Below are 15,464 nucleotides of genomic sequence, written 5' to 3' on the forward strand. Positions count from 1 at the left end.
GAATATTAGAAATATTCTTAGAAAAAAAGAGGTCATTTGGGTGGTTGAGATGAGAAGGCAGAGAGAGAATCTTGTCTTTTGTTTGACTTGGTCTGAATGGTAATTTTACCATTAGCATCCAGAAGCACAGAATGTCACCCAGAATGTCATTCAAAACATAAAGCTATGTATCTATCTATCTATCTATATATTTACAGCTCTGGATAGCATCTGAATATATGGATCTGTGTTCCTCCCACTCTGAAGGACAGATGTAGCTGCTGTTCAACCAGGATGTTTTAAAACAAAAGTTATGTCTCACCTCTGAGACTTTCTCTCACAACCTACAGGGGATTAACAGTTAGCCAAATGTTCCTACAGATCAGCCTGGGTTAGGAGTGCATCATTGGGTTTGTGCAAGATACCTGTGGCTAAGTTGACTTCTCTAGTTTCACAGCTATGAAAACCTCGTGTTCCACCACATCCCTCCTACTGATATAGCAGCATCCTGATCATGAAGAAATATTGTCCGTCCTTGACTTATTTCTATCTGCACAGAGGCGAATAGGTGCATTTTGTCACCATCTGTCCCCGTTCTTGCCGCCCTAAAAGGTTATTTGGGTTTGGCTTTCTTTTGGGTATTAGGGTTGCTCTAGTGCTATCTGCCTATCTCCAGCTGCATTAGTAAATACTTCCTAACTGGCTGTCTCGAAACGTGATGAAATGCTTTAGGTAGAATGAGTGAATTTATCCTGTGTAATTGAAGCAGTCCTGGTCCTGATTACTCTAGAGGGAAACTTCCTTTGTGATTAGTATCTGACCTAGCCAAAAGACTGTCAGACAAGCTTGTGTGTTTTTAATTCATTACAAATGGTGAATTGTCTATCCAATGCTGACATCTAAGCTTTAAATATTATTAAACAATTATTCTAGCCTGATTCTCTTCCCAGTGTCTTTCAAGGCAAGGGATATTCCTTCTTCATGTGCAAGATTGTTGTCAGCTTATTCCATGCCCAACTCTGCCCTTCCTGTTGTGAAGGACTCTGGGTCATGAATTTGTGTATGCAAAGGTGACTGGTCACTTGAGGAGCCAATAAGTTGATCTCAGTGTAACCGAGAAATTGTTAACTTTGAGAGAAGGCATCCTTTGTAACACACGATTTCAGCTTGTCTTTTGGTTTAGCTTTTGAAGTACAAGTATGTGCTGTGCTTTCTTTATTATTTGCCCAGTTTGCATCCTGACAAGTACATATAAATATATTCAACGTTTGATATATCTAAGTCCCTGTTTAACAGACTCATGGTATAGAAGCTGTACCCACGGGCCCTAAAGTCTCCATCTTGTAGATGGTGCCCAGATCATGGAGGAGCAGAGCAAAGGGTGTAGAGGAACCAGCAATAAATAAAATTGTTTATTTGCAATAAACAGTTTGGCAATCATAGGTCAAATGGCATATGTGAAAGTATACTTTAAAGCCCATGGCAACATATTCTAAAAGACAAGTGTTTAGAGCGGAGACACTGATTTATTCTGCACAATATGGGAAATACCCAAAGTGAAGCATGCCAAATCATTTACCCTGGCTTCTATTTATAATCCAAAATGCTTTGACTACACGTCTGCCTAATACATCAGTCACACCTATCTATTACATATTCATATTATGTAAGTACAAGATTACATAACGTATTTGAACTTTCTGTGCTTGCATGGGGGTGTTTGATGGTCTCTGGTGGTCATTTAGGGAGATGTCCCACTCCTCACTTTATCCATATTTGGGCACAAAGATGCCTAATCCTTTCTGATTGGTTACCTTTTTGGACTTGTGCCTCATCTCAAGGATGTCTGGTCTTGCTGTTTCTTATTTATGGCCATCTTGGATGTTTGAAGAGAAACATCCCATCTCAGGAAGGTTGTTTTTCTGAGATAGGCAGGACATCTGGAACTTAAAGTAAAGCGTCAACCTTGAGTGAAATTCCTCAGCCAGACAAAAATGTCAAATAATCAGCTTTTGAGATATCACTAGGACAAGGTTCACTTCCTTATTTTTAACAAGGGGCCTGTGGCTCATCAGTGTGGTGGAGGTGTACAGACAATCGAATGCCTGATGAAGCCAGTGGAAGCCTTTCTCTAGCATCAGCTGTATCTGGACTAGGGTGTGGTTCAGTGCTGTTGATATCCCATTTGTCTTGGACAAAGTAAAACAAACCTGTTGGCAGGCCAGAGCAGTCATGATTACTCAAGGTACATTTGGGAGAGGGAAGAATGTATTTAAAATTAAAGAAAGAAAAAAAAAGAGAGAGAGAGAAAGCTCAAAACCTGACTATGAAACACAAGTTTCTGGATTATACAGTCTATAGTGCATCTACTATCAAGCTGTGTTCCTATGACTTAGTTTGTTTCCTGAAATCAGAGGAGTGGTAGCAAATGTATATGAGTTTTTTTAGACTGAGATATGCGTTATATATAACCAGATAGTAAATATGTGATTTTAAAATCACCGGTTTACCATGTTTGTCATGATTCTGACTAGTAACCTAAACCTGTTCCCAAAGCACTGCATGAAAGTTTCTCAGAAACTTAATTTATAACCTGGAAAGCAATACATTTGATCTTTTTGGTTTCCGTGACATTTTGAATTGCCCGTATTCTTATCTAAATATTTATTCTTCTAGGGAGCCCTGGAAGTCAGGAGCTGTATGTTTTTAACTTGACTTCACTCACCAAGTCAGAAAATATCTTGTCAGCTTCGTTGCATTATTATATCGGTGATCTGCTGGACTCTGACTGGAATTGTTCCCAGTCCAGAGGCTGTTCTCATCGTGGGCACAGGAAACCTGAAATTCAAATTCATCTTTCAGTGTGGACCTTTCCATCTGTTGGGAACCAGAGTCGGAGTCTGGGCCATTTCTTAATAAACATCTCCAGTTCTTACGGCGATGTCCTTTCCTGGCAGTGGAAAGATATCACTCAGGTCCTACACAAAGCAAAACAGAGCAATGAACTTCTGATTGGCGTCAAAATGGATTCAACCAGCCATCCCCTGTGGAAAAGGGCACTATTTCACTATGAGCCCTACATTCTGGTATATGCCAATGACTCCGCCATTTCAGAGCCAGAGAGTGTTGTTTCTAGTTTGCAAGGGCACCACAACCCTTTGGCAAGGGTCTTCCCTAGGCCAGAAAACCACATGAGGAGCAGCCTTGGAAAACGGCGGCGAAAACGCTCCACCAACGTCCTGTTGCCATTGCAGAACAATGAGCTTCCCGGAGCTGAGTACCAGTACAATGAGGACGAGAGGTGGGAAGACAGAAAACCATACAAAACTTTCCAGCCTCGTCTGGCAGAGAGGGCAAAGAGTAAGAAAAAGCAGAGGAAGAACCACCACCAGAAGAGCCAGACTCTCCAGTTTGATGAGCAGACCTTGAAGAAGGCGAGGAGGAAGCAGTGGAACGAGCCCCGGTATTGTGCCCGACGCTATCTCAAAGTGGATTTTGCTGACATTGGCTGGAGTGAGTGGATTATTTCCCCAAAATCCTTTGATGCCTATTACTGCTCAGGGGAATGTCAGTTCCCAATTCCAAAGGTACTGTGTTTGTTGATCTTTTTGTACTGTTACCGTAAGCAATGCATTTTTCTTTCCTTCCATCAGTGAAATGCAGCTGGTCACCTGTTATATGCGGGGATATGGTAAATAAGTGGTGTCTTTGTCTTGTACTGCACAGAGTAGTGGTTAAAACAGCTAGTAAAAAAATAGGCTTGTAAAGATAATTTTAAAAGTATTACATGATGATATTTTTTTGTCCAGAGCCCTAATAACCATAAAGTATTTCCTGGATAGTGCTAACGATGTGTGAACTTGTTGTGAACCTGTTTAATAAACATAATATAGGCCAGACTCAGAAAATCACTTATTAGGTGGTAGTAGTCATGCCATGAAGAAGTCTTTGCTGCAAGACCCACAGTAGGGTCAGTTGGTAGAGCACCCACTAGGAAGATGTGCATCTCAGGAGGCATTACTGCCATATTGAGGCTAAAGGACTCAAGAGAGTCACCTTTTGAAAATGGCAGGTGAAGAACTGTACCAAAGGATATGGATCCCAAGGAAAGCAAGCTGAAGAAGGGATGAATCTCTTTTGGAAGGAGGTGATGTGCCTGACTCCCTCAGTCAGGATTTATAGTTTTGGATCAAAGGGAAAAAAAAATGAAAGGGAATAGCAAGGGATAAAGTCATTACCTTTGCATGAATTACATTATGCCTTTATTGCTGATGGGAAACGTGCACCACACACCAAACAGGTTAAAAATTTTAAAAGCAGTGGGCCCGATTTCTTTCATTCTAGCTTTAAGGGCAGACAAATGATTCAAATACCCACTGTGACCTTCTACTTAAAAGTGGGTTAGCATTTCCTATTGCAGGTTTTGTTATAAAAACTTCATTCCAACCATAAGAATGTTATTCCAGTTAGGAGAAAACAGTACATCACACATGCATGCTTGATCAAAACAAAATCATTTTTGTGCAAATAATAGCCTATACTTGGTGGGTGAGGAATACAGAATTTTAGAGCACTATAGTTACATAGATGATGTGAAGATGAATGCTTGCTGCCATATACTGCAAAGAGATAGCTTGTTGGGAGAGCAGGGAACTGAGACCTTATGGTGAGCCTAGTACCTTGCAAGCAATGGGAAGATATCTGTCCATACTGAGATTCAGATTGTTCATTCTGTCCACATCAAACAAAATAACCTTGTTTGCAAGGAGAATGAAAAGCTGAGTTCTACATAAAGGTAAAGCAAGTGTCTTCTGGAACCATGTGTTATTCTTGAGCCATATATATCTGAGCCATATAATATCTGGTGCTACACATAAGCCTGTGTTTGCAAAATGATACCTTAACCATCAGGCAATAACAAACTAATCTGTGCCTCTGGGTATATAATGTTCCCTTGCTGAGGGCGAGCTCCTAAAGCTGACAACCTGTTGGGTAATTAGGAACAGATGTGCCTCGTCCCCCTCCCTCCTTCACCACCTCCTAGTTTTCTGGCCCTACCTTTCCCCTGATTTCAATTAGCTGTTTTGACTGCTGTTATACTCGTGTGTGTTGGGCTTACAGAGCACTGTAGAGCATGCAGCCAGGCAGACCTTCTCCCAAGTCAGGAATGAAAGCCCATAACTGACATCATTTGCCCCGCTCCTAATATATCTCTAATGAAACTCAACAGGGCAGCAAGTCTCCCAAGGATGCACACAGCTCAGCAGGTGCAGCCCTGGCCACAGCTGGGCTCATTCACAGATTTGGCAGCTTGCAGTCCACTCAGTGCTGTTCCCTCCCACTACTCTTCTTGGCCTCACCTCCTACAAGAAAATCTTTTCTGCTTTTCATTAGCATGTTCTGGACAGAGCATGGAGGCAGTGACCCAGCCACCTCTCCAGGTGTAGGATGTGATGCCTCAGTGCTCAGAGGGGGATTTCACTTCTCCCAAAAGCACTTGTCTTTGGGTTTTCCTGCAGTTACTGTTATATTCCCTGCTGACAGCAAGAGAGTTGTGCCAGAGCTGGTTATCTTCAGGAGTGCATTCTAAGAGCAGTGTGCGTGGCAGATGTGAAGTCAGCACAGGGGATGTTCTGTATGTAAGGTACACCTGTATCAGATAGAGACTTCTTGCTTACCTCTCTTATCATACTGTGTCTGAATGCATCCAGGCTGATATCTGAGTCTGCCTAGGCAATTCTTGAAATCAGTTCTATATGTAAAAGAACCACGCTTGCTCTGAAGAATGCCTTGGAATATAACGTGTATTTGGGCCAAGCCTGAAAAGACTAGATTGAAAGAGTTTAAAACTCCACCCACAGAGTTGAATTGTTTGATAATCTGCATCAAAACCTCAGCCATTACCAAGGGGCGTAGTGCCATGAGCCAGGGAACTATCAGGCTCCTCCTCAGAACCCTATAATTATCCTTGGTAATTTCAGACTTGTCCAGTGGAAAGCCAGAAGGAAAACCAAAATGTGCACTTTTTAGGAAACCAAAGCATTTTTGATGGTATAGATTCCTTATCTGAAATGAATGGTTTCTGATGAATCCTTAACGTGGCATTTACTGAAACTTGATTTTAATTTCAGTACCATTAACAATTGGAAATATCTCAAACTCATTTAGATATTTTATTTCTTTGCATTTGATCAGCACACCTAGGGTGTTCATGTGGTTCCCAATGATTTTGTGTAGAATGCTGCTCTGGATTTGACTAAAGGAGCGAGCCTGGCTGCTTTCACATCTTTTTTCAAAAAGAACTCATACAAAAATTTGAGCTGTGTACTGGCCAAAGACACTTTAAAAATTCCTTTTACTGCTAAGGAATATTGGTATTCTTGAATTAAAAGACAACAAATGAATAAAAATGCCTTTTGTGGGATCTACTGGCTAGGTTGAGAGTAATGTCTTTGTAACCATGCTGGGATATCTACAGCCATATTTCTTGCATACAAGGTCATCAGGACTTGAGGCTGAAGCAGGCAGATATCTGACCCTCAATGCTGATACCAAGGCAAATCATCTCTTATCCCAGCAAAACTAAAAATGTGGCCCAGCTGATCTTGTTGCATGTATTTCTCAGTGACATCTGACTGAGCATATTTTTTAACCAGGGGATTCCTAGGCACGTGTATAAGATGAGCTCTCAAGTGCATCGTTATCATTTCACTCCTACAGAAACAAAACTCCTTGGCTAAAAACTGTCTCAAGTATGTTTCATGCTCACGTGTTGTTACTACAGATACTTGGAATTGATTGTGCTCAGGAGGTAAAATTTAACGTACTCATTTTTTGCTTTTCAGAATACATTGACTTCTCATTTTATGAATATATTCAAATTCCGTTTTTTTTTTTTTGTATGTGTAATTTTTCATTTGTTTTTTTTTTTAAACAAAGGTAGTTAACCCAGTAGTCAGAATCACTTTTCATGTATATTAACCAACAATGTTTTCCAATTTACATGAGTATCAATCCAGGAAGCTTTGTCTTTTGTAGCAAAATGTTACTGTAAGATGAGGTACAACTGACGTGGGCTTTGGGGGCTCAGTTATTCAGCAGTGTTGCTGATATATATTACAGATTTATGTATATCAGTGATCTGGCTTAGAAGGATGAGCAGAACAACCCCGCCTTGGAAGACAGAAAACTGGAGCAATTAGCATCGTGACGTACAATATTTCTGTACTGTCCACTGTATACGTTCTATCCACTTCTGCTTTTCTTGATGCACTCACACTAATTTCCCAGCACAAAAGTTATATTTATTTTGCTCCCCCAATGAATAGTGCTGCTAGCATGTTGATTGCCTCACTCCTAGCTGTTCAAGTTTTATGACAAAATTGCAGCCCACTTGAAACTAAATTCACAGCAGAAGAGATTGCCTTGACCCGTAGATGCACCTTGGTGTAAGGTGTGCTGCCTGGGCATTCTCCTGGGAAAGCATGTCCCCAGTGGGATGCTCCAGCTGAAGGCAGTGGAGCAGCAGTGACATCCAGTGGCAGCAGAACTGCACCGGAATTGCATTCCCACCTATGGTGACAACTGGAGATGGTTGCGCGCACTGGACTCTGCAACCAATCATCCACAGGTCCTTTCTTCAGGAAACAAATTTTATTCTAGAGCGTATGTATTTAACATTTATGCAGTTCTATTTTCTGCTTTATCTTGCTCTTGCAGGCCTTGAAGCCATCTAACCATGCCACCATCCAGAGCATAGTGAGAGCTGTCGGTGTTGTGCCTGGAATTCCTGAGCCGTGCTGCGTTCCTGACAAAATGTCCTCTCTCAGCATCTTATTCTTTGATGAAAATAAGAATGTGGTTCTCAAGGTGTATCCCAACATGACAGTAGAATCCTGTGCATGCAGATAACGTCTCAGAAGACCCTTTAGAAGCACTGAGGTGATCACTCACTGTTCATTGGTGTTCTTTTCATGATTTCTACTTTTTGTTTGCACTGCCAAGGCGTTTCCTTCGGGGGGGAGGGGAGGGGAAGAAGTAAATCCAAACAAAGAAAGATGAAAATGGAGTGGATTCTGAATTGCAATTCCAAGGGATGGGAACATGAACTTCATTCATCTTTAAATTTGATCGAGGCGTTAAGTCATGGCAATGAGGATTGACTGTTGCTGTTGAAACTGAGATGAAACAGAAATTTACAGAAGACTTCGAAATTTTGGGGACTGTCAGAAGGACACACTAATCTATTTTTATACATGATTTTGGAAACAGGAACTGTTAAATTTTATCTCCGTTTTTCTGGTATCTGATGGGAAGGCAGATTAGAAATCTACTTTTATTCATTTTAAACCTAAGCTTTCCATCATAGTTTACTGAGTAATGCAGCAAGAAAAAAAAAAAGAAAAAAGAAAAAACTAAACTAAACAAATCTGACATTCCAACAGCCATAGACAACACAACTCAGATATCTGTTTCCTTGGTATGACATGTCTCTGACTGCATGCATGCATTCATTTTCAATAATATGTTCTTCATAACTCAGCTTACAAGATGTCACTGCCCCTGGGTGAAGAAGGCAAAACGTATCTCTGCTGCATGGGAAATTGTGGTATCTCAGAAAGACTTCTCTTTCATGCCACTGCAGAAACTCAGCAGGTGAAGGGTATGAAAGTGTCGCATTTATTGACGTGTTCATAAGAGATATTCTAGAGCATATCTGCAAATAATCTATGAGTAAGTTATGGTAGTTAATTCCTAACATGAAATTATTTGGTTCGTAACTCTTATCTGTATACCCTAATGACAGTTATTTTACCAGAATTAGCTCTGGTTGGTGAGTTTTGATGTTGCATTAATCAAATAGCAGCTTTTCTTTTTCTCATTGATTCTGCTCTGGAAATGTGTTGTACCTGTGCTGTCATAGATTCTTAAATTTAAGGTTTCTTACCAGCAAGTTTTGCACAACAAAAATACAAAACATGCTTTTGATGGGGAAAAAATAATGTGAGAAACTAAAAGCAGGGAAAGAAGTGTCTAATGAATCATAGGCAACTCTGCAGAAATTGGTTCCATTTTTGAGTGGATGTCAGAGGAACGCTTCAAGCTTCAAGTTTTCAGTAATGTTCTCCATAGGGAGTGAAGCTTCTTAAAGCACTTCTGGCTGGCAAGAACCATGTTTTAGTTTGTGCAAAGAGTAAACATTTATCTTTTGGGTAAACTATCTACATAACTGACTGTAGTGTGCTTAAAGGGAAATTGTTCATAGGGAATGAATTAATTTTCCACGGTCAGGAGAGTTCAGTTCTCTATTTTGGAGTCAGTGGTTCTTCCGTGTTTTGAAGTTGATCAGCTTTCCCATGTGAATGCCTCCTTGCAGCTTCATAGCTATGTGAAGGTAATTTAAACACTTGATGATTGATTCTTGTGTTTGGTCACTGGTGCTATCGTGTTTACCAATCTGAGTCATGTGCATGGGTGTGAGAGGTGTGGACATGGATCATATAACCCAGGATCCTTTCAGCAATCATTTTTTACTGTGCAAGGTCTCAGTGGAAGCTGATGGCAGTTTTACTTCAAAACAGGACAAAACAAAAAAAAAAAAAAAAAAAAGAAAAAAAGTAACAGCAAAGATTAGTCCCAGCTGCAAGCCAGGCTCAGAGCCCTTCCATTATCCTGCTTGAGGAGAATATCCCAGTAATGCAGCCTGAGACCTTCTTGTTGGCTGAAATTAAGCAAGAGTAACTAGCACAGCTATTAGACCCAATTGCTGTATGTTAGTAATCTAAGGCTTTAACAGCATCACCTGAAAAGGAGCACGAAGATGTTCTGCTTGGCTGTCTCTGGGATACACCCACTCTTTGTCAATAATTGTGGAATGCAGAACAGGTGCAACCTCGAAGTAAAATCTGATCTGCCTCTTCCAGCTCTAGGCTGAGCATTAACTCTGTGTGTGAGACGATTTATGTACAGGACTTGTTTTTGTATCTGTGTTTTTTACATGCAGCTTTCTAAATAAAGCCATTATTAGAATCTGTAAGATGCTAATCACATGAACAATGATTTCTGTATATAACGTTGTATGAGTAAGGACTTTAAAAAAAAAAATCCAACCAATGTTATTAATCACCATTCTAGTCTTAAATCAGCATGAGGGGCTTTTGCCACATATTCTGTTTTTTTAAATACTGTAAATTGATGAATGGCTCTGCTTCCCATCTAATTATATAGCATCTAATGCCTGTGCATTATTTTTATGGCTTTACTTTTATGCAGAGGCAGAGCACATTTTGTGAGGTGCCACATACCCATGGGGTCATGAATCGCTCTCCTCTGGTGCAGGACTGGTCCAAAAGCTTTGGATGTTCATCTCGGAGGGGATGCGTGGGAGTTTGCAAAAGTTTGGACTTTTTGTTGAGAGACCTATTCCTCCTTGTAAAAACAGCCTTTGTAAATGGTTTCTTTTTAAAAGCAAATGTTTGTACAGACAATGTCAATTAAAGAAAAGTAGCAAAAAAAAAAAAAAAAAATTATTTTGTATATGGAAAAAAACTTTTACAGATACTTTTAATTTATTTTATATCTGTGGCCATCTTGTTCTTTTCCAATTTTCCTCTTAATGCTCTCTAAACAATATTGTTGTCACTGTTGTTGCAAAGACAAAAAGGCATAGACCATGGTCAGGTTCGCAAGGACAGATCACAGCAGCACTGTGAAAGACACGTTTCACTACTGATGTATAAGCTTGCCTAATTTGTATTTGTTTCCTTTCAGTAACAGGAAACTTTCACTATGAACTCCTCATAAAATATAAAATAAAATCACTTTTTACATGATAACTCGTTTGTTCTCTTGTATTCAGGTCTTTCCAAGAATTTTGAAGTTTTCATTTCTGTGTTCAGATGTGCATCCATCTCAGGTGCTCATTTGGAAGCTGTCCAAACAGAGATTGTGTTTATAGTGCAAAGTACACAGTGGCTGGGGAGTAAGTACTGTGGACTTAGTTAAAGGTTAGCTAGTACAACAGCAATAAGCTGCAGAGGTCACTGGGTCTTATGGATCTGATCCAAGGCCCAGAGATGTTTGTGCGTTTCTGTACATTGTCTTTACCAAGTATTTGTGGTCTCTTCTAGCTTAAAAAAGTAGTGCATAAACTGTGTTGACACCTTGCAGTTTATCACAAGAGTAAGGCCAGCTTAGTTGCTTTCTTGGTGGACAAAACCCAGGCTTTTTCTATTAAAACTAAGAAGAAAAGTAATTGCTTTAGCATTACTGCACATAGCACAGTGCTGCAAAGCAAGGGAGGAAATGGAAGCCTCCAAAGATGCTGTTCTTAGGAGGTCCTAGCTAGATCCATCCCTGGCTTCCTCCTGGTCTGGCTGAGCAAGAGTGGTGGGTGAGGGATAGTGTTGGCTGTCCTGTGTTGGCCATGTTCCATGGAGGACATAGCTCAAGGTAAGTGCTGGCACATTCCTGTTGCTCTTTCTTTTGGCTATGGGAATCTGCTCACAAACAACACTAACATGAGCTTTTGGCACTAAAGAGATGTAATCATACACTGCTGGGGGCTTTTCTTGGGTCTTCGGGGTGGATCTATGCTCTTTTTCCTGGTTTTTCTTTAGTAGGGCAGTATGTCAAGCAATCTGCCTGGAAATTGACTTTTTTACAAGTTCATGTAGTGATAGGACAAGGGTTAATGTTTTTAAGCTGAATGGGGGAGGGTTTAGATTAGAAACAATTCTTTACTCCGATAGTGGTGAGACCATGATGCAGGCTACCCAGAGAAGCTATACACATCCCATCCCTGGAGGTGCCCAAGGGCAACCTGAGCTGGTGGGGGGCAACCCGGCGCATGGCAGGGGTTTGGGGCCTGGTACGCCTCAAGGTCCCTTCCATCCCAAGCCATGCTGTGATTTTGTGATTTACTTCCCTAGGAGCTAACTAGATTATTAAGTAGCTATGCCTCTTACTCGTGGCCTGCTAATTTTATTCATTTTGACTTTTGATACTGCTGGCCTGCAGCTCAGTAAAGGTAGTGGTTGTGGCTCTGAAAACTACCTCAGATAAGCTTTAAAGTTACATTTGCCACTTCTCAGCTGCTGTGCATCAGTGAGATGTTGTCTATGTGATGTCAGCCACAGCTTATCATTGACTTCTGTGTATTCACCTTATTTCAGGAGCTCTGTCCCATCCAGCCCTAAGTCCTAGTGTACCAGAAGTCACAACCCACATCTGCGCATACAGAGATGCTCAGAGCCTTAAGGATTAGTATTTGTCTCTGAACTTCAGTTTTTGCTCAAATTTTCCATTTAAAAACTCCAACATTCTCCTTTTGAGCAAAGCTTGCACTTTTTATCTGCTTACTTTCAAGAGGCACAATCTTTTCCCATAAAGTTTTTTGATCTTGCGAGAAGGAGACAAGTGTGTTTCAAAGGATGCAGAGAACTAGAACTTTGATGTATGAAGCACAAAATATCACTTTTTTCCTTGCCATGTGGAATTTTCATGAGGTCTTTATGAAAAGACGTTTTCCTCTTTTCAGCATCATATTTCACTTTGAGGTTCCTTTATTGCAACACAGATCAGAGAATCCCATTCTCATAAACGAGCCTTTTATTGAGCCCCAGGTTATCCGGATTTCCAAGGGAATTTGAAATGTGATAGTGAGCAGAGAGCTGGATCTAATTTTAAATCACTTTTTTTTAAGCTTTCCACAACGTGAAATTTTTATCATTAATTTCACCCCATCATGTCTGCTCTGTGCAAAATCTCCCCTTTGCTTTTCACCTCTGGGAGGAATTCTCTTCTTTTGCTCACACTGCATCTTTAGTAGTGCCTCCCCTCTCTTCTTAAAACTTTACCACGCACAAAATATGTTGATTGCAATGCGGTGCAAATCCATTTCCCTTCACCTTTCACCTCAAAAGATCTCCCAAACTTAAAAAGCACTACAGTCATTGAAACAATTGATAGGAGCACGAGCATGTGGTCACTTCAGCAGTGAGAGATTAAACCATGCTCCATTGCAGACATATTCAGCTGTGTGCATCTGTAACTCGTGGTTTAGCCCCAGTTCATGAAGTATGAGCTCGATCACTAATGCTCCCATCCATGCCAGGAAGAAAAATAAATGAGCTAGAGAAGTCAGAGACACAAGGGGCCATTGTTGTGCCACCTTGTGAAAAATGGGAAGAGAGGATGAGTTTATGAAGTTGAAGGGACTGGCTTAAATTTTCTCTCTTTTCCCACATTTTCTATTATCTCAAGTCAAATCATTGAACTGTCAGAGTTGTTTATGCTCAAACCTATGAGCAGCTTGACAGAGGGAATTCAGAAATCACCAGGGGGCTTAAATCTCAAGACTTCAGCTCTGACTTTGTCAAATAAAGATAGAAATTCTTCTCCCTGCTCCATCACTATGTCCTTGGGAACCACAGCTGTCTGTTCAGAGATGAGTAGTGTGGGGAGAGAAGGGAGCTCAGATGCTCTTCATTGCAAATGAAACCTATGACATCCTCAGTAACCTGTGGATGCCATTGGCACTGCTGAAGGACACACAGATCAATCCCAGATCATTTCCTTCCCAAGATGAAGGTGTAAACTTAGTCTTAAAAAGCGAGGACCAACTTTGGAGCAAGGAAGGCAATATTTCCTCACACTGTCCCAATATCTGAGTAAAAATAATGGAGAGAGGATTGTACCTGAAACATAGTCACGCTTTGCTAATCACAGCTTTGACTGAATCCAGTCTGCATGAAATCACTGAGGTTCCCTGTGTGTCAAGCTGGCTGTTTTGTCTCATTCAAAACAAGAATTTTACTCACTCGCTGCTAAAACGTCTCCCCCCCCATCCTTTGTGCATAAATTCAGAAGTTTGGTGCACTGTGATTACTTTTCCTCCTTTTCCCATTACTTAATAATTCTGATCAATAAGTAACCCAGGTAACTAGTGCCATGATGACTGCCAGTAGTTTGCATGCAAGTTGTTAAACAAATATTATTAGTCTCAGCAATTCAGCTACATTCTTCCGGATTACTCAGTTATCAGTGAGCCTCGAGGAAGAGGAATCCACCGTGCAAAGGTGCCCTTATCTCGTTCCCTTGTCAAGGCCAGTACAGATATTTTCATAGTCAGCAGTTCTTCAACAATGATGAACTTCTCGAATTCTTTTAATTGAACGTTATCTAGCTTTAAGAAGTGCAGCGTAACTTCATCAGTAGTGTGGCAAAGGGTGCCCTCTGGTGATGAAATAGGAAATCCTTCTGTTGGGCAGCAGGCAGAAAGCTCGGCAGAATTGGATGCTGCAGTCATGAGATGGACATGGATGCAAAGACTTCATAATGAGTTTATGAACATTTAAAATGTGCTGCTTTTTTTGTTAGCACTGCTTACAACAGTTGCTTGTGACAAGGAAAACATGAATGTCTCTTGCTGTGTTGCTTGTTTTTTTCCTGTTGTGTTTAAATGATGCCTTCATAGTCCAGGACAGGCTGGTGGCTTTTTATATTCTTCGTACCACCTCTGGAGTTCAAAGCTACATCTGGGTCTAGAGACTTTGGCCAGTTCTCATTGAAAGAAATGTAAGACTTGAAACAGCTTCCTTGCATCAACAAATTGAGGACAAATGCATCAGCAATTGAGGACATATGAGGCTCATGGCTGTAACATGGAAATGAAAATCATTGATGTTTTGATTATTTTGTAAATGTACTTTTTTCCTCTGTATCCAAAATGTGATGGTGTTTGCTAAACTGTCTTGTTGATATGCAAGCTCATATCACCTGCCTCTTTCCATTTTTGCAGAATCCCAAGGGTTGGAATGGACCTCTGGAGATCTTCTAGTCCACCCCTCCTGCTACAGCAGGTTCTTGAACACAGGGAAGGCAGTAGGGGTAATTTATTATATTCCTTTAGACCAGGTTGTTTTTTTCTTGTCTGCTGCTTCTATTTCTATAGCCCCTTTTTCTTCTATAGTTTGCTCCCAAGCAAACTGTACCTGCTACAGATCCTATATTCTCCCCAAGGTGTTTATGTTGCACCTGCACATGAGGATTTGATAAGGAGTTCTTGCAGCGATAAAAAGTGTTGATAGGTCAAAGCTGTAGTGGTAAAATTAATTGTTCAGAGGCTTGGAGCCTCAAGCCACTCATAAAAGCACAGCATATGGAGTACCACCTGTGTATAGCAGCTGTCTCAACTATTTTCCTGATGCAGGAAAACAAAAAGTTGATACTCAAGGGAGACTTTTATCAGGCTAAAAGCATGCTCTCTGGGGGCTTTGTTTTCCACCTAATTGAAAACATCTACAGTACTGTTGCCAAAGAGGTGCAAGTGAGAACCAACCTGTCTGGGAGAGCCCCTTGCAATGAAACCATGAGTCACTGCTGCTCACTTCTCAACTTCTTACACTTGAGCATAAAGTTCTTCTTATCGAATGAAAATAGTAGCAAACATCAGGATTGCTGAAGTGACTGTTTTCTGGACTTCA

At 40.7% G+C, this 15,464-nt stretch overlaps 1 protein-coding gene across 3 annotated transcripts in view; it reads left to right on the forward strand.

The window, feature by feature from the left end:
* The window catches only part of BMP3 (bone morphogenetic protein 3), a 32,722-nt gene extending 21,929 nt beyond the window's left edge, over positions 1-10,793 (forward strand). For 2 of the 3 annotated variants that reach the window (XM_048942914.1, XM_048942912.1), the window contains exons 2-3: positions 2,656-3,566; positions 7,699-10,793. In XM_048942914.1, coding sequence (XP_048798871.1) covers positions 2,656-3,566; positions 7,699-7,890 — 1,103 coding nt within the window. In that variant the 3' untranslated portion in view covers positions 7,891-10,793. The remainder of the gene's footprint in view (positions 1-2,655; positions 3,567-7,698) is intronic. The other variant, XM_048942913.1, reaches the window with a different exon arrangement.
* Positions 10,794-15,464: the final 4,671 nt, after the last annotated feature.

This window comes from Lagopus muta, chromosome 4, assembly GCF_023343835.1.
Source record: "Lagopus muta isolate bLagMut1 chromosome 4, bLagMut1 primary, whole genome shotgun sequence".
In the NCBI taxonomy this organism is placed as follows: Eukaryota; Metazoa; Chordata; class Aves; order Galliformes; family Phasianidae; genus Lagopus; species Lagopus muta.